At 42.2% G+C, this 27,963-nt stretch overlaps 1 protein-coding gene across 1 annotated transcript; it reads right to left on the reverse strand.

Annotated features, from left to right (window-relative positions):
- Nucleotides 1-22,345: 22,345 nt before the first annotated feature.
- IL5 (interleukin 5) lies at nucleotides 22,346-24,383 on the reverse strand. The gene is made up of 4 exons (XM_045892443.1): nucleotides 24,202-24,383; nucleotides 23,972-24,004; nucleotides 22,553-22,681; nucleotides 22,346-22,444 (listed from the first exon to the last, which is right to left on the reverse strand). The coding sequence occupies exons 1-4, from the start codon at nucleotides 24,343-24,345 to the stop codon at nucleotides 22,346-22,348; spliced, it is 405 nt and encodes a 134-aa protein (XP_045748399.1). The 5' UTR covers nucleotides 24,346-24,383.
- Between the last annotated feature and the right edge of the window lie 3,580 nt (nucleotides 24,384-27,963).

The following is a 27,963-nucleotide window of genomic DNA, read 5'->3' on the forward strand; positions in this document are numbered from 1 at the left end:
TATCAAAGTGATGATCATCAAGAAGACAAGAGAACAAGTGTTGGGGAGGACATAGAGAAAAGGGAACCCTTGTTTGTTGGTGGGATTTTAAACTGGCTCGACTGCTATTGAGAACAATATGGAGGTTCCTCAAAAAATTGAAAATAGAGGGGTGCCTGGGTGGCTCAGTCATTGAGCGTGTCTGCCTTCGGCTTGGGTCATGATCCCAGGGTCCTGGGATCGAGTCCCACATCGGCCTCCCTGCTTCACGGGGAGCCTGCTTCTCCCTCTCCCACTCCCCCTGCTTGTGTTCCCTCTCTCGCTGTCTCTCTCTCTCTCTGTCAAATAAATAAATAAAATCTTAAAAAAAAATTTTTTTTAAATAGAACTACCATGTGATCCAGCAGTCCCGCTTCTGCATATATATCCAAAGGGAATAAATATAGGATATCCAAAAGATATCTGCAGCCCCATGTTCATTGCAGCATTATTCACAGTAGCCAGGATACAGAAACATCACAAGTGTCTGTCAACAGCTGAATGGATAAAGAAGATGTAGTGTATTTATACAATGGAGTCCTATTCAGCCATGAGAAAAAAAGGAAATTCTGCCATTTGCAACAACATGGGTGGACCTTGAGGACATCACGCTAAGTAAGTCAGAGAAAACCAAATACTGTATGACATCTCTTACATGTGGAATCCAAAAAAACTGAAATTGCAAAAGCATAGAGTGACATGGTGGTTACCAGGGGTTGGAGCATGGAGAAATGGGAGAGGTATTGTTTAAGTTACAAATTTGCAGCTAGTACATAAATAAGTCCTGGAGACGTATTATACAGTACGGTGGTTATAAATACCAAGACTGTATGATAAACATTAATAGATAGAAGTGCTGGCTAGTGCTGTTACAACACTCATATTGCAATATAAATGTATCAAACTTATATATACACCTTAAATGTACACAATGTTGCATTTCAAATGTAACTCAATAAAAAATACAAAATAATAAAAATAACAACTTACTCTACTGTTACAATAATCAAAACAGTCTGGCACTGTGACACACATACCTATCAGAATTGAGAGAACCACAGTAAACACTTACATTCACTGTAAATTCCTTCTCTCAATTCCTTCTCTCTTTTCTTTTTAAGGATTTATTTATTTATTTGAGAGAAAGAGAGTGTGGGGGTGGAGGGGCAAAGGAAGAGGGAGTCTCAGCACGCCTGTCTGAGAGTCTAAGCATGGAGCCCAACTCGGGGCTCGATCTCATGACCCTGAGATCAGGACCTGAAACAAAACCAAGAGTTGGATGTCTAACCCCCGCGCCACGCACGCACCCCAGTAATTGATTCATTTTCAATCAAGGTGTCAAGGTAATTCAGTTGTATTTTCTACAAAGGGTGTTGGGACAATTAAATATCCTCGTGCAAAATGAAGAATTTATACACTTGCCTCACATCACACACAAAAATTAACTCAAAATGGATAAAAGATCTGCATGTAAGAGCTAAAGCTGTGAAATGTTTAGAAGCAAACAAAGAAGAATATCTTTGTGACCTTGGATTAAGCAAAGATTTCTTAGTTATGACCCCAAAAGCACAATCCATAAATGAAAAGTTGACAAACTAGGCTTCAAAATGTAAAACTGCTTTTCAGAAGAGACATCATCAAGAAAATGGATAGTCAAGCCACAGACTTCAAAGTATTTGTAAAGCCTCTATTGAATAGGGATACCTGGGTGGCTCAGGTTAAGCGTCTGCCTTCGGCTTGGGTCATGATCTCAGGGTCCTGGGATAGAGCTCATGGCGGGCTCCCCGCTCAGCGGGGAGTCTGCTTCTCCTTCTCCCTTTGCCCCTCTCCCTGCTCGTGCTCTCTCTCTCAAGTAAATAAATAAAATATATTTTTTAAATCCTATATTGGATAAAGGATATATCTAAAATATATAAAGAACTCAGAAGGCCGAAAACAGAAAACAAAGAAATGAGGAACGAGAGAATAAACAGAGAACAAAAAGTGAAATGGTAGACTTAAGCCATTATATATCAATAATTACGCCAAATGCAAATGTTTTGAAATCATTAGCCATTAGGCAAGTGCAAATGAAAACTATGATGAGATACCACTCCATGTCTAGTAGAATGGTTAAACTAGAAAATAGTGGCAAAACCAAGTGCTGGTGGGGAGATGAAGCAATGCAATTCTCATACACAGCAGATAGACGTACAAAAGGATACACCACTTTGGAAAATAATTTGGCAGTCTCTTATAGTCAAACATCCACTTACTGTAGGATGCATCAACCCTACTCCTAGGTATTTATCCTAGAGAAATGAAGATGTATGTTAAATGAATATTTATAGCAGCTCTATCATTAATTGTCAAATACTGAAAGCAACTCAAATATTCAATGAGTGAATGAAAAAACAGACTCATACATCTATGCAATGAAAACTACTCAGAAAAAAAAAAAGTAAGGAACACAACACAATTTGAATGAATTTCTAAGTCATTATGCTGAGTAAAAGCAGCCATTCTCGAAAGGCACTCTCAGAAAGACAAAACTATGTTGATGGAGATTAGATCAGTAGCTCCCAGAGGCCCAAGGGATAGCACCGGAGAGTTTTTATTCTGTATCCTGATTGTGGTGGTGGTTACACAAACCTATACGTGTACTAAAATCATGGAACTGTTCACCCAAGTTGTTATTTTCACTGTATGTTAATTTAAAAATAAAATAGGTCACACAAGGAATACATTATTGATGCATGGCAACAATACGGATAAATCTCAAAATAATTCTACTGAGTCAAAGAAACCAGGCCGAGTATGATCCCATTTTTATAAAATTCTAGAAAATGCAAAGTGATCTATAGTGACAGAAAACCAATCTGTGATTGCCTGAGGGTGAGGAGGTGAGGAGGGCTGATTGATCTGTTCACTATCTTGATCGTGGTGATGATTTCACGGATGCATACATATTCCAAACTTAATAAACTGTACACCTTGGGTCCAGTTTCTCCTATGTTAATTATATCTCATAAAGGTGCCCTCGAGGAACACAGGATCCAGTAACAAAAAATGGGCAGTTTTCTAACCCAGAGTTATATGAATGGTAGCTGTGGGATCCAAAGCTGGAACTCCCTTCACCCAACTGAGAATCCTATGGCTGGTTACCGTTAGCACTCTTTAACTTTTATAGGCACAACCGACATGACAGAAAACACGCAGCCAGCTCATGATAAGGCTGAGCATTTGAAGAAACTTCCCGCTCTTTTCCCAGTGCTCTCCCAGCACTGAATCTTTTGTCCTCATGGTATATCCCAACCTACCATTCACAAACTGTGTGACCTTGAGCAAGTTCCCTTGGCCTCTCTAATCCTCACTGTTCTGAGCATCGATGAAACACGGATAATAAAAGCACCCCACCTGGCAGGGTTGGTGTGAGGACTGAATGACATCAAGGCTATAAAATAACATGTCCCCATCTGACAGAGGATACTTCTGGGAGGATTTTGTCTTATATCATATATATAGATATGTATTACATCATGCATGTAACACTTTTGAGGCCGAAAAGAGAGCGAGAGAGACCGGCAACTCTGGGTCAGGACACTACAATCCTAAGTAAGGCTGGGTACCTTCCCATCCCACTTACTTCCTGGGGCCAAGAGAGAGCCCCATTTCAGTTCACAGATGGGGCCATGATAGACTCAAAGAGCTCATTGATGGCAGAGCTGGGACTCCTGACTCCTAGCCCAGTGCTCTGACAACAAGAGCAGAGATTTGGGACCAAGGCCAGAGAGGAACTAGAGAAATTGTCACGTGGGGGCTGGAAGTGGGAGAGTAGAGGAGGTAATTGATCGGGAAGCTGTTTTCAGAGTCATAGCCTGCTGCGGTCTGGGAGCAGGGTGAGAAGGCAGGAGGGAATGAACGAGTCACACTGATTACACTCATTCATTCCTCCATCTGATATTTATGCATTGCCAGCACCATGCTAGGATCTGAGGGATGAGTAAGAGGGCCCCTCGCCCCCAGAGCTAATACTGATATAGGCCTGAGGGACGAGGTGATTAAGTGACATTTCGGCACAATTCTAAATTTGTCATGCATTTGGTCCCAAAACATTGGTCAGAGTCACCCTCATCCCCTGGGTTTGTTCTTGCCGCCCATTGGGAAAATGTTTAGCGTGGGGAGGAAGAAGCTGTGAGGCACTGAGTGGTCAAGAGAAGGACTTGAGACCAAAGATGGGTGCTCTCTAGATCCTCCCCACCTTCCAAGCTCAGAGTCCCACCTGACTTCTCTCCTTGACTGGACTCAGGCCACTCCCGAGAGTCAACTGGGTAGACACCCAGAGATTAACGGCTCCTTTGCCGAAGACAGAACTCAGTCCAAAGACTTGGCTCTGGCCTCAGCTGGTGGATGGGCTGGCTGCTGGGAGGATGAGTTTGGGAAGCCTGGTGATTGGGACTCCGACATCCGACGGTCAGTTCTTAACTTCTGTCAGCCACCAGAGGGCGGTGTTGGGGCATGTCAAAACCCCAGAAAACTCTGCCTCAGCCAGGGGACAGTCAACAGAGCTTAACTTCCTTCAGTCAGGCTTCGTTTGTTTTTCTGATGTGTTTTAAGCACCTTAAACTCAAAGAGCCACTGTGGGTACAAGGGCTTCAATGGCAGCCTTGCAGCCAGTTCCAGAATTCCGCGTTAGTAGGAATCCTTGGGGAAATACCTGGAACAGCCAACAGAGGGGGGTGGAGAGCTGAGATCGTGGGTCCCTCGGTGAACAATGAACTGAGGTCGCAAAAGGGCTCCCGAAATTGCTCTGTATTAGAAATGAACTGGAACTGGGTGAGGAGGAAGGAGGACCTGGCAAGATGGCACAAGGTTGGAGTGAAGAAAATCCCCCACAGTGGGGTGGTCACAGGACTTCATGCTTCTGCCACAGAGAGATCTGTGTAGCGGGTCAGATTTGCTGTGTGGCCAGGACTCCACAGAGAAGGGCTGCATTCTGCATTCTGGCAGAATAGGAGCAGCTCTGGTAGAATGTCAGGATGAACCACACAGTGGGAGCAGGGACCCAGCAGTGGTCATGCAAACCCAAGCCCCTTCGGGATGCACAGCCACCTTGGCAAAGGCTTTGGACTCGCACGTGGGCAAAGATGAGTTTGAGCCTGCTCATTCAGGTCTCAGGAGCCTGGGAGAGCCCAGCTTACATCTGTGTTACACGAGAGGGCTCCAGGGCCATGACGTGAAAGGTGTGGGGAAAGGAATCAGGGAGCCCAGAGAGCTCACCTGCAGAGCTCACCTGCAGAGAGAACAGAATTCGAAGAGGGCTTTTCCTGCAGAAAGTGGAACTCGGGTATGGATCCTAAGCGAACAGAAGGCGCTGCAGGGGTGAGAGAAGACAGATCAGGCGTCCACTACCAGCCCTGCGTGTCGGGGTCCTGTCTCCTCCAGCTGGTCCCACCCCACCACATATCACACACAGACCCAAATTTAAGCCACCAACCCCTAGAGCAGTAGCCTCCTAACTTATTTCCCTGATTAAACATGAAAACCTCATCTCTTTCCCACACAGAGGCAAGAGTTCTTTTAAGAACTGAAGTCAGATAATGACCCTCCTCTGCTTCAAACGGTCAGCGACTTCCCATTACTACCAGAAACGTAGAGCCCTCTCTATGGGCAGCATGGGCCGTCCCTTCCCTCCCTAGCCTCATCTCCTGCCACACAACCCCTGTGTGCCAGCCGTCTCTGTCTTCCTACTGTTCTCAACCGCACCAAGTTCATTCCCACTTTGGGACTTTTGCCCTTCTGTTTAGCTGTCTCTTCCTCCCAGACTTTCACATATATGGCTTCTTTTTATCAGTTAGCTCTCAAATGTCACCTTCTCAGGCCTTCCCTGACATGTCAGGTTGCTCCCAAGCCCCTGCCCAATCTCCCTCTATCACACCAGTCCCTAGCCCTCTCGTCACTATCTGAAATAGCCTTTGCTTATCATCCAGTGACTCCTTCTCCACTATGATATAAACACCTTGAGGGCAAGAGCTTGCCTGTCAACTTCACTACTCATCTTTAGTGCCTGGCACCTAGAGGTGCTCAGGAAATTATTTTTGAAAGAATAAGTGTTCCATCAATTCTCTTTGGTAGGTTTGGTGATCACTTCCAAGGCGAGTTTAATTCTCCCGAAGTGTAGGCAGTAGAAGCAGAATTTGAACTCAGGCAGCCTGAATTTTGTGCTAACGCTTCGACCTCAGCCTTTTTCCCGGATAGCACTTACCACAATCTGTAGTTGTTTTGCTTATTTGTTGTCCAACCCCTTTACTGGTGTCACACTGCTAGACTAGGACTACGTCCTGCCCCCTGCAGTGTTGCCAATGCTTAGAACTGCCCCCGGCACACTGTAGCTACTTGGTGTTTGCTGGGTGAGTGGATAAACACCAAGCGAACAGACAAGTGAGGGATGGATGTGAGGAACAGGAGCGTGCCAGTGGCGGGGGACTTCCCCAGGCACTAGCAGGAGTCCGGTGCCCAGAGCCCAGCAGTGCCTGGGCAGAGGGATCCGCTAAGAAGCTGCCTCTTGCTGTTGCAGAAGGCATCTTTCGGGGCGGATGGTGGTGGCCTTGCTTGCTCTTATAGCGAAGGAGGGTCACCTGTTCTGCAAATCTTTAAACTTGGTGTCATTCCCGGACGCGGGGCCTGGGTTTGGCCTTGCTCCTGACGGTAGCCGAGAGTCCCACCTGTCCACTGGGGTGATACCAGGGTTTTGGGTGGATCTGTGGAAACAGCTTCTTTTCCACTCGTTACGTTATGTCAGCACCTTTTCAGCTTCTGAGAAACAGGAAGCACCATGATGTGTGGTGGGGTTTGAAAGGATGATAAGAGACATCATCACATTTCTTTGGTTTGGGCATGGAGGACTGGGGTTCCTGTTTGCTCTGACACGAACACATTAACTTTTCCCTTTAGCCAGAATTCTGGAGGATGTGGACTGTGTGGGAAATATGTTTTATAGCGGAGAAGAACAAGGGGTAAGAGCTTTTAAAATTATTGTTATGAAACATCATATATACAAAAAATGTACAGTTAAAACATAACAAAATTTTTAAAATCCATGTGTCCACCACCCCATCCCTGAGAAGGTGACTCTCCCATAATGTCCCACTCCCTCCCCACCAGAGGTAGCCACTATCTTGATTTCTGTTGTTAATCATTTCTTTGCTATTCTTTATGGTTTTATCACATATGTAAATATCCTTAAATTATATATGATTTTATTTTACCCATTTTTGACCTATTTTTTTAAAAAAAGATTTATTTGTTTATTTCAGAGAGAGAGAGGGAGAGAGAGTAGGGGGAGGGGCAAAGGGAGAGGAAGAGTGAGTCTCAAGCAGACTGCACTCTGCATGGAGCCCGGCATGGGGCTCAATCTCACAACCCTGAGATCAAGGCCCTGAGATCAGGACCTGAGCTGAAACCAAGAGTCCAACGCTTAACCCACCAAGCCACCAGGCAACCCATTTTTTACCTTTTTATAAATGGAATCTTGTTGGATATATTTAGGACTTGCTTTTACTCTTCGACAAAATGTTTTCAGACTCATCCATGTTCACCCAAATAGCTGTACATTCTTTTACTTTACTGCAACCCACAGTGAATGACTAAACAAGAATTTATCTATTTTATACTGATGGGTATTTCTTTTTTTTTTTTTTTTCAGTTTTAGCTATTAAAAACAGTGATGCTAAAAGGATGTTAGGTAAATACTAAGGAAATCTGAATAAGGTATAGACTTTAATTAACAATAACGTATCAGTATTGGTCCATTAATGTGACAAATGTACCATCCAATTGTAAGACACTCATAGTAGGGGAAATTGGGTGGGAGTTGATGGGAATTCTGCATTCTCTTCATAATTTTTCTGTAAATCTAAGATTATTTTAAAATAAAAAATTCGGGGGTGTCTGGGTGGCTCAGTCGGTTGGGCATCTGCCTTCAGCTCAAGTCATGATCCCGGGGTCCTGGGATTGAGCCCTGCATCGGGCTCCCTGTTTGGCGAGGAGCCTGCTTCTCCCTCTCCCTCTGTTGTTCCCCCCTGCTTGTGCTCTCTAAAAATAAATAAATAAATAAATAAATAAATAAATAAATAAATAAATAAATAAATAAATAAAATCTTAAAAATAAATAAATTAAAAATTTGATGGGGTACCTGACTGGCTCAGTCAGTAGAGTGTCCAATTCTTGATCTTGGGGTCGTGAGTTCAAGCTCCATGTTGGATATAGAGATTACTTAACATTTTAATTTAGTTTGATTTAATTTAATTTAAAAATTTGTTAAAGAAAACCCAATGGTAGGGCACGTAGGTGGCTCAGTTGGTTAAGCGTCTGCCTTTGGCTCAGGTTATGATCTCAGGGTCCTGGGATGGAGCCCCAAATCAGGCTCCCTGCTCAGGGGGGAGTCTGCTTCTCCCTTTGCCCCTCCCCTGCGTGCACACGTGCATGTGTGCACTCACGCTCTCTCTCTCAAATAAATAAATAAAGTCTTTTTTAAAAAAAGAAGAAAACCCAATGGCTGTTATGAACATACTTTCTTAAATCTCCTAATGTCCATGTGCAAGAATTTCTTTAGAATGTCTACCAGATTGAAATTCTGGGTCATAGAGTGCACATGTCTTCAATGTTCTTAGTTCTGCACTTCAAGAGTACCAGTTTCTACTGTCCCACACACAATGTATAAGAATTCCTTTTACTTCACATCCTGGACAAGACTTGTAATATCTTGACTTTTTAAATTTTTGCCAGTCTGGTGGGTGTGAGATGCTATCTCATTGTGGTTTAATTTTGTATTTCCCTGAGTACTAATAAGGTTGAACATCTCTTTATGTTTATTGGCTATCTGTGCTTCCTGTTCTGAGAATATGCTTACTCATGCATTTACCTTTTTTTTTTTTCCTGGTGGGTTATTTATCTTTTTCTTATTGAGGACTTATCTTTTTCTTATTAAGAGGACTTTGTTACTCATTCTGAAAACGAATCCTTTGTCATTTATACATAACACAAATATAACTTGTCTTTTCTTTTACTCAGTAAATTTGTTGAATGTTGAGTGTATATATCTTTTCTTTAATGATCTGTGCTTTGGGGGGTTTATTTATGAAATCCTTCCATTCGCTCTTCTTTGCTCCTTTAGATCCACTAATTTGGCCTCTTCTGTGTTCTGGGGGCAGATTTGTCTGGACTACATTAATGACTTCTTTGCTCCTGGGCTCCCCGTTGGGTTTGACCATGAGGAGCCCCAACAGGCAAACTAAGGGTGGGAGCTAAGTGAAGTCAACATGTTTGTCCTCCCAGTTCTGTCCTTGTAAGGCTGCTGCAGGTTAGCTGTGTCCTTGATTGAAGATCCCAGCTTCTAGCGGTGGCCCTTTCCCCACAGCCCTCTGTATCTTGGAGTTTCACCAGCTATCCCTCTCCTGTTACAGCTCCTGTTATTAGCCTCAGAGAATTGCATTTTCCCTCCTGGTTTCCCTACACCCTGTTCTCACTGTTATAATGGCCCCATTATTAAATAAAATTTCCTCAAATTACCCAGTTTCCTAGAAGGATTCCAGCTGTCTCCTGATAGATATGCTCACCCCAAGATTATATTTTTATTTTATTTTATTTATTCACTTATTTACGTATTTATTTTTAAAGTAGGCTCCACGCCCAATGTGAGGTTTGAACTCATGACCCCAAGACCAAGAGTCACACACTCTACCAACTGAGCCAGCCAGGCACTCTTCTCTCTCTTTTTTTTTTTTTTAAGATTTATTTATTTATTTGAGAGAGAGCACGCACGAGCAGGGGGAGCAGCAGAGGGAGAGGGAGAGAGAGAGAGAGAGAAGCAGACTCCGCCGCTGAACATGGATCCCAACGTGGGGTTCCATCTCATGACCCCAAGATCATGACCTGAGCTGAAATCAAGGGCTGGACACCCAACCAACTGAGCCACCCAGGCACCCCACCCCATCTTTAAAAAAATTTTTAGTTATTTACTGGTCTCTCTCTCTACTCTGCAATTTCTCGCCCTTGGCACTGATGACATTTTATACAGGATAATTCTTTGCTGTGGGGGCTGTCCTGTGTAATGTTGGATGTTAGTAGCATCCCTGGCCTCTGCCCATGAGGTCATGGCAGTAGCCTCTTTTTTCTCTCCAGCTGTGACAACCCAAAATTGCCAAATGTTCTCCCAGGGGGGAAATCGCTCTTTGCTAAGAACCACTGCTCTACCCTATATCAAGATCTTGCTGACCTAATTATTGAAGTCTGATATCTCATGGGGCAAGATCTCCCACTTTGATCTCCTTCTTTTGGATTGTGTTGGTTATTCTTGGACCCTCATTCTCCCGTGTACATTTTAGAACCAGCTTTGTAAGTAGCATGGGAAAAATTGTCGGGATTTTGATAGGATTTGTATTGAATTTATAGATCAGGTTCCAAATTATGGTATTGACTTTTTGTATCCATGGTCATGGTGGGTCTCTGTGTTTGTTAAGGTCCTTTTAAAATTATTTCAATAAAGCTTTAAATCAACTTTCAATAAAGTTTTTCACATTTTGTTAGATTTACTCTTTGGCACCTTGTAGTTTTCTAAGTGTTATAAATGATATCTTCTTTAAGATTATATTTCTATTTTTTAGTGATGTGTAACAATGTAATTGATTCTGTATATTGATCAAGCAGTTTAATAAACTCTTATTACTTATAATCATTTACTACCCCTACCTTCTTTTGGGTTTTATTTTGTCATTTTGCATCATCTGCATATATATATATATATATATGCGCAGTTATTTGTGTCTGTACGTGAATTTTGTTTCTTCTGTATGTGAATTTTGTTTCTCCTGTTACAATCCTCATATTTATTAGTACTATTTATAATCTTGCTGCAAAGGCCAGTACTTGCAGTCACAGTTTTTAAACAAAATGGAGTTAACATTATCCAGGACCACCAGTAGCCCATATAAAGCTTCTGTGCAAATTGGAAAAAGCCTTCTTCCTCAATACCCTTTACTTCCATCTGGTAGGAAATGATCATGATACATATTCAAATCCACAATGTTTATGATGTAAGATGTTCTCCCTGGGATTGTGCAGTGCACATAAAGTGGTCCTGCACATTCTTCCATTGGTTCCTGCTTTTATTTATTTATTTATTTATTTATTTATTTATTTATTTATTTATTTATTTATTGGATGGGGAGGGGCAGAGAGAGAGGGCGAGAGAGAATCTCAAACAGGCTTCACGGCAGGGCTTGATCCCCCAACCTCAAGAGTCGCCACTTAGCCGACTGAGCCACCCAGGCACCCCTGCGTTGTTCCTGCTTTTAAAGGGATGTTTTTAATGTATCACCATTGAGCACAGTATTTGCTGTAAACTTACCAGATTAAAGAAATTCCGTTTTATTTTAACTTTGCTAAAAGTAGTTATAATAAGTGGATATTAAATTTCAGTAATGCTTTTTGTGCATTGATATGTGATTTATCTCTTTAATTGTTTAATGTGGTAAATTACATTAATAGATTTTCTAATTTTGAATCTTGAATTCCTAGATTAAGTTCAATTTTGTTGTTATGTAATATCTTTTTATACATTCTGGATTTGGATCGATAACATTTTCTTTACAATTTTTACGTGCATGTTCATGAGTGACTATAGCATCATAATTTTCTTTTGTTGTGATATCCCCCTCTGATTTTACTAACATATATTAGCTTTTCAAAATAAGCTGGAAGACATTATGTTTTGTTTATTTTCTGTATGAGTTTATATATGTTTCGAATTACATGTGACTTGAAGGTTTGGAAGGACTCACTGATAAAACTGTCTATCCTTTGTGCATTCTTTGTGGGAATATTTTATTTATTTATTTATTTTTAAAGATTTTATTTATTTATTCATGAGAGACAGAGAGAGAGGCAGAGGGAGAAGCAGGGAGCCCGATGCGGGACTCGATCCCAGGACACCAGGATCATGACCTGAGCCACAGGCAGATGCTTAACCGACTGAGCCATCCAGGTACCTGGAAATATTTTAAATGATTAATTAAATTACTGTAATGGTCATAGAACCCTTTGTATTCTTGCATCAGTTTTTGGGATTTATATTTGTATGGGGCACATATTTGTGTGCCTTCTCAGATTTCCTCCACTTCCTCCTTTCTCTCTCTTGGTCAGCACCCCACTCACACCAAGTCACCCCTATGCTTCCAGACACAGGTGAAATGCCCCGCTGTGTGGAATGAAGGCTGGCTTCCAAGGGGCTGCCACTGATCCAATAATTCAATAGAGGAGAATTTGACCAATGGGGTGTGGCAGACAAAAGGGAGCCTGGCGTATGAATTCCCTTCTCCTTTGGCCTTTCTCTGTGCTGTTCTGCCGCCTTCTTTGAGCACTCCTGCAGAAATTCCCTGGGACAAGCACACATACCTGCAGAGAGATTTGCTATGCTTGCTCACACCTTGGTATGAAGTTGTGCCCAATACACTGAAGTATCACACCACACTGCTGCACGTCTTTCTTGCCTCACCTCCCTTTTTCCCTCAACCTAACCAATATAGGCTTATAACTCCCAAATTAAGTGTCGGTGCTTTAATGCTTGCCTCAGGCTCTGCTTTCTGAGGATACCCCGGCTATGGACGGTTGGTATCAGATGGAACAAACCCTTGGAATGAAATTTTGAAGTTCAGTTGCTCACCTCTCTAAAATAATAGGAACCTATTGCTGGTGCTAAGCAGTTTGAGAGTAACTTCTGGCATGCAGTGGCTTTGGAGTTTTTTTAAGCTTTTAACTGGTTAATTTGGGTGAAGGGCAGATGGAGAGCAAGGCAATGGAAGATGAAGTGGGTGAGATATACGGGAGCTATGTTAATTGCAAGGATTGCAAATAACTGCAATTGCGGAGCACAATGGCTCTTCTGACAGCCGTGGAGACCTTACCAAAGAAGGGCGATAGGCTCAGAGCAATCTAATTCCAATTTAAGGTACGCTCTGAATGCTAGCAGACTTCCATGGCAACTTTAAAAGAGACCCCTGGTGCGCCTGGCTAGCTCAGTCAGAAGAGCATGTGACTCTCGATCTTGGGGTCGAGTTCGAGCCCCACACTGGGTGTAGAGATTACTTAAATAAAAACTTTTAAAAAATGGAGATCCTTATCTCCTGCAGCCATAGACTGAGCTGAGAATTAGGTTCAGGGTCTGATTATTTGTAGAGCTTCAGAGGAGAATAGTTGTGCAACTTTGGCACTCTTCTATGGCAAAGTTGTGGCCCTTATAGCAAGAGTGTGGGACCATGAGATCTGGGATAGGAACACGTGGGTGAGAAAACCAACTTGAAACCCCAAGTTCTTCTGAGTTCTCCTTAACCGGCAGAAGCAGCTCTTTCCCCCTTGCCAAAGTGGACTAGCTCCTCCTTGCTTGGAGACAGAAAAATTATTTCTCTTGACACAGGTGCTTCCCAAGATGACATTTATTCTCCTCTTCACACTCCCCACTGTCTGCAGGCTAGTAATCAGAATTAGAGCTCAAAATAATTTGTGTCAGGGCGCCTGGGTGGCTCAGTCATTAAGCATCTGCCTTCGGCTCAGGTCGTGATCCCAGCGTCCTGGGATCGAGCCCCACATCGGGCTCCCTGCTCTGCGGGAAGCCTGCTTCTCCCTCTCCCACTCCCCCTGCTTGTGTTCCCTCTCTCGCTGTGTCTCTCTCTGTCAAATAAATAAATAAAATCTTTAAAAAAATAATAATAATTTGTGTCAATTTGGGCCCAATCAGAAGACAGAAGCTATACCAGCTATTTTAATAGAGAGAATTGAATATAAATAATTGTTAAGCAGGTATTGGATAACTGGAGAGACAGAAAGGGAACAATAAGGTATTATGAAGGTGGTGCTTTGTGGGAAGATGCTACCGCCCCAATGGCTGGAGATCAAAGGGAAGAGGTTAGAATTATTAAAACATACAACCTTAGGGAAGGGAACCCCTGGACCTAAAGGTCCAAGCTCTGTGGAGGGTGCAGTACTCTGTGGCTGGTGGTGTTTCTGAGCTCAGAAAAGGGGCCGATGGGAATGGGATCCAGATCTCTGGGGGGAAGGTGCTGGTTGAGTGGTGCTGGGATTTTGGGAGGGGGGGGATGAAGTATGCTAAGGTTGTTTGAATGAATGTTGGCAAAACTGCAAACTGTAACCGCTTGCTGCTACTGGAATGAACGGCTGTTGCCAGGGTAACACTAAGATTAGGATTAGGAATATAAAAGACAAGAATAGGAGGCAAAAACAACGAATAGTAAGCAAACAGGAAGGAGCAAGTCCCTTCTTCCTCCAGCCTCCTAGTCTAGCGCCCCCTATTGACAGATCCTAACAGAGAATCAGCTGGCAAAGCAGAAATGGGTTTGCAGGATCACAGTTCTAGCAGAGTATAGAAGGTGTGTTTGAAGCTGAGAGGCATTAGCTTCCCAGCTGACATTCAGGAGAGAGGGAGTGCAGGAGCTTACAGATATGTACTGTCAGAATCCAAAGCCAAGTGGATCTTGTTAGTCCAGAAGAATATAGAGTTGAGTAGATAGAGTTGAATTCATTGCTGGCGGCGGGGGGGGGGGAGGGGGGGGGTGCTACTCACTGTGATGCAGCATTTAATGTTTTGGCAAGAACACCCAGAGCGGATCCTAACAGTTTACTGGAATGGCTCTTTGAAGCCTGACTTGGTGGTGGTCTACAGAATATGAAATGGAGATGCCAGAACATTCTTTCCATAGTGTTGAGGAAGAGGGCAGATAGCTCAGGAAGTAGGAATGCTAGATAGATGTATTGTGTATGGTCTGAGTACCCACTATCTGACTATGTTCTCTGGAGGGCACAGAGAACACTCCTTTCACTAATACAGCACAAGATGCACTAGTGAGGAGAAACAGGCATCGTTGCAAAGCTTGGTAGTAGAAGTTCTCCATAAGCTGGGTTGAAGGTGGGGGATGTTACCATTGACATGGGCTCCCTAATATCACTGGGCAAGATGGAATCCCTAGAATGGCAGAGGCCAGGTTGGAAGCACTTAACCATCAAAAACAAAGTGGTCATAATTACTGCAATGAGCAGTCAGGCTATGTAAGGTCCCTTTGACCCTGGGATTTATAGTGGTGGCTAATACAGTAAAGCATTTCAAGAGGCAAGAGAGATGGATGATCAATCAGCATGCTATTCAATATATAGGTAGTTAGATACAATCAAGAGCTTATGGGTTGAGGCGTGCAAGAGCCACCACAATGGAAAATCAGACCCTTCATCCATTTCCCAGATCTCAGCATGCATTCATTAAATGGGAGGGACCCTACAATCCTACTTCACGGAGTAAACTTTCTTTCTTCAATCCTTTACCAAAGAGACCTAGAACCATTCATCAGAATAACCATGCACTGGTAAAGGACATACTCAGACTTTACTCTTTTTAAAAACTTTATTTATTTATTTATTTATTTATTTATTTATTTATTTATTTATTTATTTATTTATGACAGAGAGCAGGTATGTGCATGTGTGACAGGGGTAGGGGAGGAGGAACAGAGGAGGAGGAAGAGAATCTCCAGCAGATTCCACACTGAGCACAGAGCCAGACATAGATCCAGGGTGGGGCTCAGAAATCTATATTCTTGGGTTTTTTTGTGTGTGGTTTTTTTATTTTTTTATTTTTATTTTTTAAGATTTTATTTACTTATTTGGCAGAGAGAGAGAGCACAAGCAGGGGGAGCAGCAGAGGGAGAGGGAGAAGCAGGCTTCCTGCCGAGCAGGGAGCCCGATGCGGGGCTCAATCCCAGGACCCTGGGATCATGACCTGAGCCGAAGGCAGACACTTAACGACTGAGCCACCCAGGCACCCCATGGTGGTAAAATATTTAAAACACTACTTCCTGACCACGAAATCACTAATATGGCTGCTTTGTTTATATAACACACTACATGTCTCCCGGGTTGACCTTCAGAGCCTTTCCAGCTATCTCCTGTGAACCTCGATATGCTGCCAATTATATGTGGAAAGAAAGTAAAGACTTTCTCTGTTGAGCTCCCCACCACCACTTCACTCAAAAATGCATCGAGTTGGGGGGACATAAGTATAATATTTTTCCTACATAGATATTGGTAGAAAAGCATTGTGTTGAAGGACACACATTCTATGAAGAAATGTTCCATGTGGAAAACGTTCCGTAGGGAATGTTAGTCTTATTCTTCCCAGAATAGTCCCATGAATGTTCGCACCTCTGTGCCTCTGCTCACAGTGCCTCTCTACATCCATCGTTTCCCAAGCAGGGAAAGTGTAACTTTCCTGTCTTCATTCATCCCTCTCTCTTGGCTCTCACAGTCCAGCTCAAATGCTGCCTCCTCTCTCTTTCCCTGCCTACCCCAGCAGGATTAGTTGCTCCTTCTCAGAGCCCTGCATGACTTCGAACATTCCTCTGTCAGAGCTCTTGTTTTTACGCTGCAACATTGTCAGATCCATCTGATACATCTCTGTGTATGTATCAGTCAGAATCTCTAGGTGGTGCTGCAGTAACAAATCATCCCGGAATCCCAGGGGCAGCACACAACAGAGGTTTGTTTCTAAATTACACAAAGTCTTCTGTGGGTGTGGCTCTGGGCAACCTTTCAGAGCAATTGTCCTCTGTGGGTTGGCTCGGTGTTCCAGAATACTTCCATCTTATGGTGACTCCATATCAAAACTGCTTTTTGCAATTCCCTTGACAGGGAACAAGGAGAATCACACATCAGTTCTTAAGTACTTCACACCACATTGTTAGTGTAAGTCACGCTGCCACGAGTAACTTCAAGAGGCAAGGAAAATACAGTTCTCCCATGTGCCCAGAAAAAGAGAAAAGTCAGAAATAGTGGAGCGGGGCGATTGGGTGGCTCAATCGGTTAAGTGTCTGACACTTGGTTTCAGTTCAGGGTTGTGAGATCAATCCCCAGGACTGGCTCTGCACTCAGTGGGGAGTCTGCTTGAAGTTTCTCTCCCTCTCCCTTTGCCCATCCCCCTACTCACGCATGTGCTTTCTCTTTCAAATAAATAAATGAATCTTTTTTTTTTTTTAAGAAAGAAATACTGGAGAGTAGCACTAGTATTTAACACAATAGGCCCTCAATAAATGTTCACAATGTTCCAGTGTTATGCCGAAGGAGGCAAGCAAACTACCATTTACTGATCTCTTCAAATGGGTTAGACTTTCCTAGACATTTTATGTCACTATCTCAACTAATTGTCATCACAAGCCAATGAAAGACAGTAGTATTCCTTCTTTATGATATGAAATCAAAGCCTCAGAGAGTTTAAGTTACCGGCCAAGGTCACACAGCTAATAGGCGATACAGCTGAGATTCAAACCTACACTGACACGTCGTTATCACCCAAAGTCCATAGTTTACATTAGGGTTCATTCTTGGTGTTGTACCTTCTATGGGTTTTGATAAATGTAAATGACATGTATCTGCATTTATGGTATCATACAGAAGAGTTTAACTGCCCTAAAAAGCCTCTGTGCTGCACTTTCTTCATCCCTCCCTCCTCTTTAACTCCTGGCAACCACTAATATTTTTACTGTTTCTGTAGTTTTGCCTTTTCCAAATATCATAGCATTGGAATCTTACAACCCCTTTCAGATTGGCTTCTTACACTTGGTAATATCCATTTAAGGTTCTTCTGTATCTTTTCATGGTTTGATTGCTCATTTCTTTTTAATGCTGAATAATATTCCATCATCTGTATGTACCACAATTTATTTATCAGTTCACTTACTGAAGGATATCTTGGTTGTTTCCAGGTTTGGGCAGTTATAAATAAAGCTGCTATAGGGGCACCTGGGTGACTCAGTTGGTTAAGTGTCTGCCTTCGACTTGGGTCATGATCCCGGAGTCCAGGGATCAAGCCCCATGTCAGGCTCCCTGCTCAGTGGGGAGTCTGCTTCTCCCTCTGCCCCTCACCCTGCTTGTGCTCTCTCTCTCTCTCCCACTCTCCCTCTCTCAAATAAATAAATAAAATCTTTTTAAAAAAGAAAAGAAAACTTCTATAGACATCTATGTGCAGATTTTTGTGTGTATATATTTTCTTTTGTGTAAATACCAAAGAGAATGATTGTTGGATTGTCTGGTAAAAATATGATTAGTTTTTATTAGAAACTTCCAAAGTGGCTGTACCACTTTGGATTCCCACCAGCAGTGAATGAGAGTTCCTATTCCTCCACATTCTTGCCAGTATTTGGTGTTATCAGTGTTTTGGATTTTGGCCATTCTAATAGGTGCATAGTGATATCTCATTTTTGTTTACAATTCCACAATGATACATGATATTGAGCATCTTTTCATATGCTTATTTTTTTTAAAGATTTTATTTATTTATTTGACAGAGAAAGACACAGCGAGAGAGGGAACACAAACGGGGAGTGGGAGAGGGAGAAGCAGACTCCCCGCCGAGCAGGGAGCCCGATGCGGGACTCGATCCCGGGACTCCAGGATCATGACCTGAGCCGAAGGCAGTCGCTTAACCAACTGAGCCACCCAGGCGCCCCTCATATGCTTATTTACTATATATATATATATATATATATATATATATATATATATATATATATATATATATATATATATATATATCTTCTTTGGCAGAATATTTGTTCATGTCTTTTGCTCATTTTAAAATCAGCTAAAACAGGGCGCCTGGGTGGCTCAGTTGGTTAAGCGACTGCCTTCAGCTCAGGTCATGATCCTGGAATCCCGGGATCGAGTCCCGCATCGGGCTCCCTGCTCGGCAGGGGGTCTGCTTCTCCCTCTGCCCTCTTCCCTCTCGTGCTCTCTGCCTCTCATTCTCTCTCTCAAATAAATAAATAAATAAAATCTTAAAAAAAAATCAGCTAAAACACCTTAGGAGGAATAAAAACTGAGAGAATGTATTACCAATAAACTCTCACTAAAAGAACTTTGATAAATTGTAGTTGTGGGAGAAAACCCATCTCAGAAGGAAGTTCTAAAATGCAAGAACGAATTATACAGTCATTGTCTTACACAAGATGATGGTATCTTCCTCCAGAAATGATGCACTTCTAGCAAGCAATTACGGTAAGAACAGGTCATCTCAATTTAGTCTGAGATACAGCTAAAAAAGAAAGATGGGTTTTGGTTTTAAAGGACCGGTCTACTTCAGTTAGTTCTTAAAGTATAATTCTTCAGGGGTCCCAGTGGAAAGCCTGGAAGTATTTACAGAAACCTCTCCTACTTCCTGGGCCCTAAACTCCAATTTTTGTTCCTCCATACCCATGAAACTGCCTAAAACTCTGCTTTACCCATGGTCCCTCAGCCACAGCTTTTCTCTTGGCTTCTCTGTTGCTCAGCTCCTCAACCTCTAGACCACTGCTTACTAATCGGTAAATGCCTCAAAGCAAAAAGCTATGCCAAATGTGAGGCCCACTTCTAAGCTTACCTTCTTTACAGTCTCTTAAGTCTTCATTGCCATGTCATCTAATTGTTTTAAATTGATTTTTGAAACTATTTAACCATCTTTCCTAATTGTTTAGCTCCAGGGCTAGTCTGTACAAGCTAGTCTGCCACAGCCTGAATTGAAAGTGTCGTTCTGGTCTTTGCAGAGGACAAAGGATAAATTGAATGGGAATATATACCTCTTGCATGTTTCAAATCTTTCATGGTGGCAGTCAACCAGGAATATAGTATTTGTCTTTGATTTTCTATCTTGACAGGGTCCAGATAGTTTCAAGGCCTTCCACTTGTCCCTTACTTCATGGGTCAGAGAACCAATATGAAGGCTCTCCCAGGCGCTAAGAATATTTATCCCACATATATGGTAAAGAACTGAAAAAATAATCAAAAGGTATACAAAAGACTCATGCCAAAGCTCCTTTTATCACTTGTCCTAAGCGATTTCCATTCCAGCCAGAATATCAAGGTGGCATTTGGATTTTCCAGGTGTCAGTGTGAGCTCACACCTCATATGAATCAATCTTTGAAAAGTCTGAGTATTTCCTGGGGCGTCGTGATCGAGCCCTGTGTTCGGCTCTGTGCTGGGTGTAGAGTCTGCTTAAGATTCTCTCTCTCTCTCTCCCTCTGCCCCTACCCCCCACGCTCCTACCCGCTTGTGCTTGCACCCTGGGTCCTGGGATCGAGCCCCGCATCGGGCTCCCTGCTCAGCAGGAAGCCTGCTTCTCCCTCTCCCACTCCCCCTGCTTTGTGTTCCCTTTCTCACTGTGTCTCTCTCTGTCAAATAAATAAATAAAATCTTTTTAAAAAATTTTAAATAAATATATTACCACCATTTATTAAATAACTAAATACAAAAACATAAATTTAAAAATATTTTGCAATCTAATATGTTAGCTTGTTGATTACATTCAGGCATTTTACTGTGTGAGAGAGAATATAAGTCTACAAGGGCAGGGAATGTTGTCTGCTTTATTCACTGTTGGATCCTAGTCCCTAAAACAGTCCTGGACCAGATGGGAGCTCAATAAATATTTGCTGAATTGAATTAAGTTGACAATCAGTCTCTTCACAAATCGAGTTTCCTGTTTCCTGTCAGTTCTAGAACAGTCAGCATGGTGCTGTGCTGACCCATCTTCCTCTTCATTGGCTCGGCTCCAGCTCTCAGGGCTGGGTGGACACACAGTTGGGGGTCTGGGCCATGGCAGAGCATTAACCACCATACTTAGGTTTGTGCTGGAAGGAAAACTTGTCTTCTTACACAGAAGGACTCGCACTCTCCAACCTGAGACTCTATGTCCGACTGCCCTGCCCCTCCCCTGTGCCCAGACACAATAAGAGTGGTTGCCGCACACAAACAGCCGAGTGTGATCCGTACAAGCCGTGCAGATAATGCCTGGGGTAATGGCGCCCATCGATACGGAGCCTCAGCCTATACCTGTAACTGTATCCCAGCACGCAGTGTAGACCCTGTGATCAGTAGATGAAGTAGTCAATGGCATAGTTGAATATTCTTATTGGATCTCTCCTCCAGTTCTATCTCAGTTTTAAAATATATTTTCAAGAACATACTTTCTGGATCTTTGAGAAATTTCCTCAAGCAGAAGAACCTTCAGTTATGGTACCGATCGTCATAAGCAGGCAGACTGGATGGCTGCAGTTCTACCCCTGGGGATACAGGATGATAGGACCCTCTAGAACCCAGTCTTCTGAATATAACTGCCAACCAGCTTTTCGGGCCCTTTTGTTGGGAGAGGAGGAAGAACTCTCCCTGGCCACAGTGCTCTGGGCTCCACCAAGAGGGTTTCTGCCTCCCTCCCTGAACTGGCAGTGGGATTGGTCTGCCAAATTCTTCTCACTGGCCAAGAAGAGACCTAGTTACAGATTTTTACACTATCCTCCTCCAAGGAAAATCTTTGAAAGTCATTTTAATTCTCCGGCCAGTCCTGGAAGGTTCATTCATTCATTCATTCATCCATTCATTTATCACCTACCATTTAACCTGCACCCTCCCTTCTTCCGCTACACTGCGGCGAGGAAACCATGCTCAGCCCCCCCCCATGCTCCTGCAGCCCACATCCCCGCTAAGACCTGCTGGATCACTTCTGCCTGTGGTTCGCCTAGCAACCCCACGACTTCCGTCACCAGGGATACGGGAATGCTCAACCAGCACAGATGCAGACTCTCCCTCCAAACTCAGTGTGTTTTCACACAGACGGTGCTCACTTCAAGAGTAGGACAGAGGTGCCTGGGTGGCTCAGTCGGTTAAGTGTCGGACTCTTGGTTTTGGCTCAGGTCCTGATCCCATGGGTGGTGAGATCAAGCCCTGTGTCCGGCTCCGTGCTCAGACGGAGTCTGCATGGATATTCTCTCCCCCTGCCCCTCCCCAGCTCACACTCTCCCTCAAATAAATAAATAAATCTAAAAAAAAAAAAAAAGTAGGACAGAGGCCAGCAACAAACTGAATCAGAGTTGTTTATTTTTGTTTTATTGGAACATAGCCCAATCTGATATAAATATTAATTTATCAAATTCTTCTTCATTTCATAAATAAATATTAAGTTAACAGACATTTTACAGAATGTTGTGTTAAATAAGGTTAAAGTACATATTTATTTTGCCTGGAGCAAACTGGAGGAAAATACTTCAAAGATCGGGTATCTGAAATATGTCTCAAACACTTTATTTTTATGCCTTCTGCTTGTGTGAGGTGGTAAAGTAGTAGGATGCCTGAAATATCTACTTTGCCTCTGAAGTTTAAGTCTACGGATCATTAAGGCCCCCTGCTGGTTTGGCCCTCATCTTATTGCAAAAGAAAACATTCTTCTTCTCCAAAATCTTTCACTACAATAAGTCAGTTTTGTCTCAACTTTCTGTTGTCCACTCGGTGTTTATGACACCAAGAAACACTTGCAGGTGGTCTAGGAACTTTTCTACTCTCCATCTTTCTCCTCCACACCTTTTCTGTGAAAAGAACAAACAAGAGGTATTGTAGGAAAACTGTCAGTTCTTGTCAAAACAGGCACAGCCAGACAAATATACTTAAGTTTCCACCAAATGTCTTTAACTTACTTTTTGGAGGTCTATGTGTTGTTTTATGAAAGACAAGTTTTGGAATAGTTTATCCACAGCCTCCCCTTGTGCAGTTCGGTTCTTCAGTATGTCTATACCCTGAAAGACTTCTTCAATGCACAACTGGTGCTAAGTGAGGAAAATTTTTAAAAATATAAATAATCAAAACAAGCTATCGGGGCGCCTGGATGGCTCAGTCATTAAGCGTCTGCCTTTGGCTCAGGTCATGATCCCAGGGTCCTGAGATCGAGCTCCGCATCGGGCTCCCTGCTCCGCGGGAAGCCCGCTTCTCCCTCTCCCACTCCCCCTGCTTGTGTTCCCTCTCTCTCACTGTGTCTCTCTCTGTCAAATAGATAAATAAAATCTTAAAAAAATAATAAAAAAAACCAAGCTATCAAAATTTGGTCCAAAAATTTAGACTTTGTTTTGTGGAGTTTACACAAGTTCCTTTCTCCCAAGAGTATTTCGCTTGTTTCTTTTCCAGGTGGGAAACCACCTCATACTGACCTATAATTTCTTCCTTTTTTTTTTTTGTAAGATTTTATTTATTTATTTGAGAGAGAGAGAGAGCACAAGTGGCGTGGGGGTTGAGGGAAAGGGCCAAGCAGACTCCCCCCCTGAGCAGGGAGCCGGATGTGGGGCTCGATCCCAGGACCCTGAGATCATGTCCCGAACCGAAGGCAGACGCTTAACCTACTGAGTCACCCAGGCGCCCTGAGCTATAATTTCTATAAGTAAATGACATTTATATAATTACTGAGGGGTCTGACAAATGATATAAATTAAATGCTTAATGAAAAAGTGTTTAAGAAGTATAATGCAACTATATTACTGATTTACCTCACATCAGAGTTTCCTCTGACAGTTCTGGCTGGTAATTTTATTCTGTTTAGACTAATGATATCACATCTTTAACATTTTAATATGACCATGACATACTTCAAAGGTATACAATTCTATTAGAGTTAAAATCATTTAAGAAATGACTATTAACATAGGACTTCACTGTATATTTGAATGTCTACTGACCATAATTCTAAATATATAACCCTAAGTTGCTAGTACTTTCAGAAAGACTTTAAAGTGAGAAAAGCCAAAGATAGAGGCGAATGGAGACTAGGAGGCACCTCTCACCCAGTATGGAATTTTTCTGGAAAGAACGCTTGATATGAGGCTCTTTGAGATGGAGAATTGACAACATCAAAAAAGGGCCTGATCCACTTGCTTAATGGATTCTACTTAATATTGTAGAGTCATTCCTAACACCATTCCTAATATTCATAAGCACATACACTCACATCCACATACATAAAAACAAAATAGATGAAATTAAATCATTCCAATGTTAACTAATGCTTTGTAGCTTAAAATATGAAACTGATTCATGCAATTGTTTTGTCAAATCATAATTTAACTTACATTTTTATGTTCAGGAGTAGGAATCATCAGGTTCTGAAAAGGAAAGGAAATACATTCATTTTTAACATATTGTAAGATTCATAACTTTTAATATAATGCTTCCTAGTAACATGGTTACCCATTACATATTACTAACACTCATAATTTCATTATTAATAACAAATCTTTAAAAATCAACCACTGCCAATGATTACCCATGCTTTTTAAATAGGAATCAAGAAGAAAATTACCCCATCGCCTATCAGCAGAGTTCGATGAGCGGAGAGCAGTGTCAACGTTTCTGCAACCAGTCTATTCATGGTACTTTCTACAGCAGTGACAGAAACATAGGCAGTCCCAAGAGCTAGCAAACTCAAATGCAGAAGCATTTTCATAGCTGTCAAATGCTCAGTGTTTGCCTTGGGCAAAGAAAGTGCATAGTACAAGATTGCATCCCCAACCAATTTATTCTCTATCTTTGAGGAAATGAATAATTTCTAACAATCAGATAGAGAATACCTAATAATGGCATTTCGTAATACGAAATGTTTCCAATGCCTTGTATCTTAAAAAATAATTTTACCTTTATCTTTTAATAATTATAAAAATCCCTACATCCCCCCCTTTAAAAACATTTTCTATTACAAAGAAAATCTTTGGGTTGATACATCATTGCCTCACATTTGCATTTCCTAAAACTAGAAGATTGAATTTCCTCTTAAAAGATACGTGTAAAAAGGAGAAGTATAATGCACACCACTAAATTTTATACCAGAATGTATAAATATTGGGAAAGTCTTTTTCAGGTTGACAAAATTCTATCACTGTTGTTACTAGACTGATCTGTCTTAAAAGGAATTTAAAAATACTTATGGGAAGATGGTGATTAGAGCAGAGACCATCAAAACTTAGCAGGGTCAAGTTCACTGGCAACTATGTTAGGATCCTTTCTGTTGCCAGTGACCAAAACCCTAACCCCAACTGGTTGAAGCCAAACAGGGAATTATTAGATCATACAACCAAATGGTCCGGGGTAGAGGCTCCTTTATATCTTGCTTGCCTTGGTGATTCTTCCTTGGCTCCATTGTCAGGCAGCTCTCCCACTGTGGTCCCAAGATGACGTCAAATCTCCTGGATCTGTATGTATCCTGTTCCTGAATAGCAGGAGAAAGAAATTTGTGCTTTTCTGATAGCTCAATCAGAAGTCCTAGAATTCAGCTTCCTTATGACAAAGGACCTCATGTTCACCCTTGAACTGTGGCGAGGGGTATGGGTTATACTGATTGGCTCTCCCTGTAGCTGGAAGCAGGCTTCACCCCACCCAAGTTGCTAGCTGGCTGTGCAAATCAATGGAATGTACAAGGTGTGACACAACAGAGATGGTGGGACTAAGTAAACTGCAGCATTGAATGACCTGTCTAAAGGTGGAAGATGCTCCTCAGATTCAGCTGATTGTTGCCATGTGACACCCTTGGACTTCTGTTGCTAGATCATCCCAATTTTTAAAGAATCCAAAAGCCTGATTATTATGTATAACCTCCTGATTTTTAAATGCTGGCAATTCATATTAAAAAAAAAACCACAATGATATAGGGTACCAGTGTGCAACCTCTGATTTGCAGTGTAACTGTAGGTCAAGTGGGAGGGCTAGTTATTAAAAAGCCCCTTCTATTCAAAATAATATTTCTCCTAAAAATATTTTATTATGGTAAAAATACACATAACATAAAATTTAACATCTCAACCATTTTTAAGTGTGCAGTTCGGTGGTATTAAGTACACTCACAATGTTGTACAGTCCATCTTGCAAAACTGAAACTCTACGTCCATTAAACAACAGCTATTTCCCCTCTCTCCAGCCCCTGGCAATCATGCTTCTACTTTGTGTCTCTATGAATGTGACTATTCTCGGTAACTCACATAAGTGGAATCATATGGCATTTGTCTTTTTGTGACTGACTTATTTCACTTAAGATATCTTCAGGATTCATCCACATTGTAGCATTTGACAAAACTTCCTTTCCTTTTTAAGGCAGAGCAATATTCCATCATATGCATATACCACATTTTGCTTATTCATTCACCTGTCAGTGGACAGTTGGGTTGCTTCCATCTTTTGGCTATTGTGAATAATGCTACTATGAACATGGGTGTGCACAATTATATTTCTTAAAAATGTTGTCATAATTCATTAACTTTTCCTCTGTGAGACTGATCTCCCAAACCTGACTTCAAACTCTCTCATAGCAAAGACTATAAAATAATGTATTTAAAAGACCTTTATTGGGACGCCTGAGTGGCTCAGTCGGTTAAGCGTCTGCCTTTGGCTCAGGTCATGATCCCAGGGTCCTGGGATTGAGTCCCACATTGGGCTCCTTGCTCAGCAAGGAGCCTGCTTCTCCCTCTGCCTGCCTCTGTCTCTCTCTCTCTGATAAATAAATAAAATCTTAAAAATATATATATATTAAAAAAAATTAGAAGACCTTTATTAATGTAAAACTCCATACAAAAGTTTATTATTTTAATCTCCTGTGCAGAAGGAGAACTCCAAGTAATTTTTGTTGATATTGCACCCACACAGAAGTGGAGCATCATCCCCCTGAAGTGTGGGATACACAGTGACTTCATTTTAAAGAATACAGTGTGGGGGGCAGCTGGGTGGCTCAGTCGGTTAAGTGTCTGCCTTCGGCTCAGGTCATGGTCCAGGGGTCCTGGGATCGAGCCCCGTGTCCAGCTCCCTGCTCAGCGGGGATCTGCTTCTCCCTCTCCCTCTGCCTGCCGCTCCCCCGCTCATGCTCTGTCTCTGTCTCTCTCTCTCAAATAAATAAATACAATCTTTATTTCTTTATTTTTTTTAAGATTTTTATTTATTTATTTGACAGAGAGAGACACAGCGAGAGAGGGAACACAAGCAGGGGGAAGTGGGAGAGGGAGAAGCAGGCTTCCTGCGGAGCAGGGTGCCCGATGTGGGGCTCCATCCCAGGACCTTGGGATCATGACCCGAGCCGAAGGCAGATGCTTAACCATTTGAGCCACCCAGGCGCCCCAATAAATTCAATCTTTAAAAAAATAAAGAATACAGTATGGGAAGGAGATTATAAGAAGAGGAACTTTGCAATGGAGAAACCTGGCAAACCTCAACCAGGAGACCGAGGTCAACATCAACAGTGATAAGTTAAGTTAATAGCAACTACTCTTAACATGATGTAATGAGAATGGCATTTTATCTCTGTGGTCTTCCTCCCCAAACCCGGTAACCTCCATCTAACCATGAGAAAAACATCATACATATCCAAATTGAGGGAGAAAATGCCCAGCCAACACTCCTTAAAACTGTCAAGGTCATCAAAAAGAAGCAGTGTCTGAGAAACTATCACAGCCCAGAGGAGTCCAAGCATGGTGACTGAATGTAATATGGTATCGTGGGTGAAATCCAGGAACAGAAAAAGGACAATAGATAAAGCTAAGGAAATTCCAAAAAAACAGTGGAGTCTAATACTTGTGCCAATGTTGGTTCCTCCGTTGTGTCAAATGTACTATAGGAAACTGGGTGCAGGGTACACATGAACTCTCTATAACATTGTTGCAACTTCTGCAACTCTACAACTATTTTAAAATAAAAGTCACCCAAGGGCTCTGGGTGACTCAGTCGGTTCGGCTCAGGTCATGATCTCAGGGTCCTCGGATCGAGTCCCGCATCAGGCTCTGTGCTCAGCGGGGAGTCTGCTTCTCCCTCTCCCTCTCTCTCTGGCTCCCCATCCCTGCTCGTGCTCTCTCTCTCACTCTCTCTCTCAAATAAATAAATAAAATCTTTAAAAGAAAACACTGCAAGTTGAGAAAAGCTAATGATTGCTTTTACTTTCATTATTAAAAAGACGTTGCATCCTGTAAATGTCATGCATTCAGGACCTTTTCACTAGACTGTGAGCTACTTGAGTAGAAAGATTTTATTTAATTAACCTTTTTGTCCTCAAGGACTAGCCTATTATTGTAGGCACTCAATGTTTGTTGGG

This window comes from Mirounga angustirostris, unplaced genomic scaffold, assembly GCF_029215605.1.
Source record: "Mirounga angustirostris isolate CCGP_5_RB_7025 unplaced genomic scaffold, mMirAng1.0.hap1 SCAF_7, whole genome shotgun sequence".
In the NCBI taxonomy this organism is placed as follows: domain Eukaryota; kingdom Metazoa; phylum Chordata; class Mammalia; order Carnivora; family Phocidae; genus Mirounga; species Mirounga angustirostris.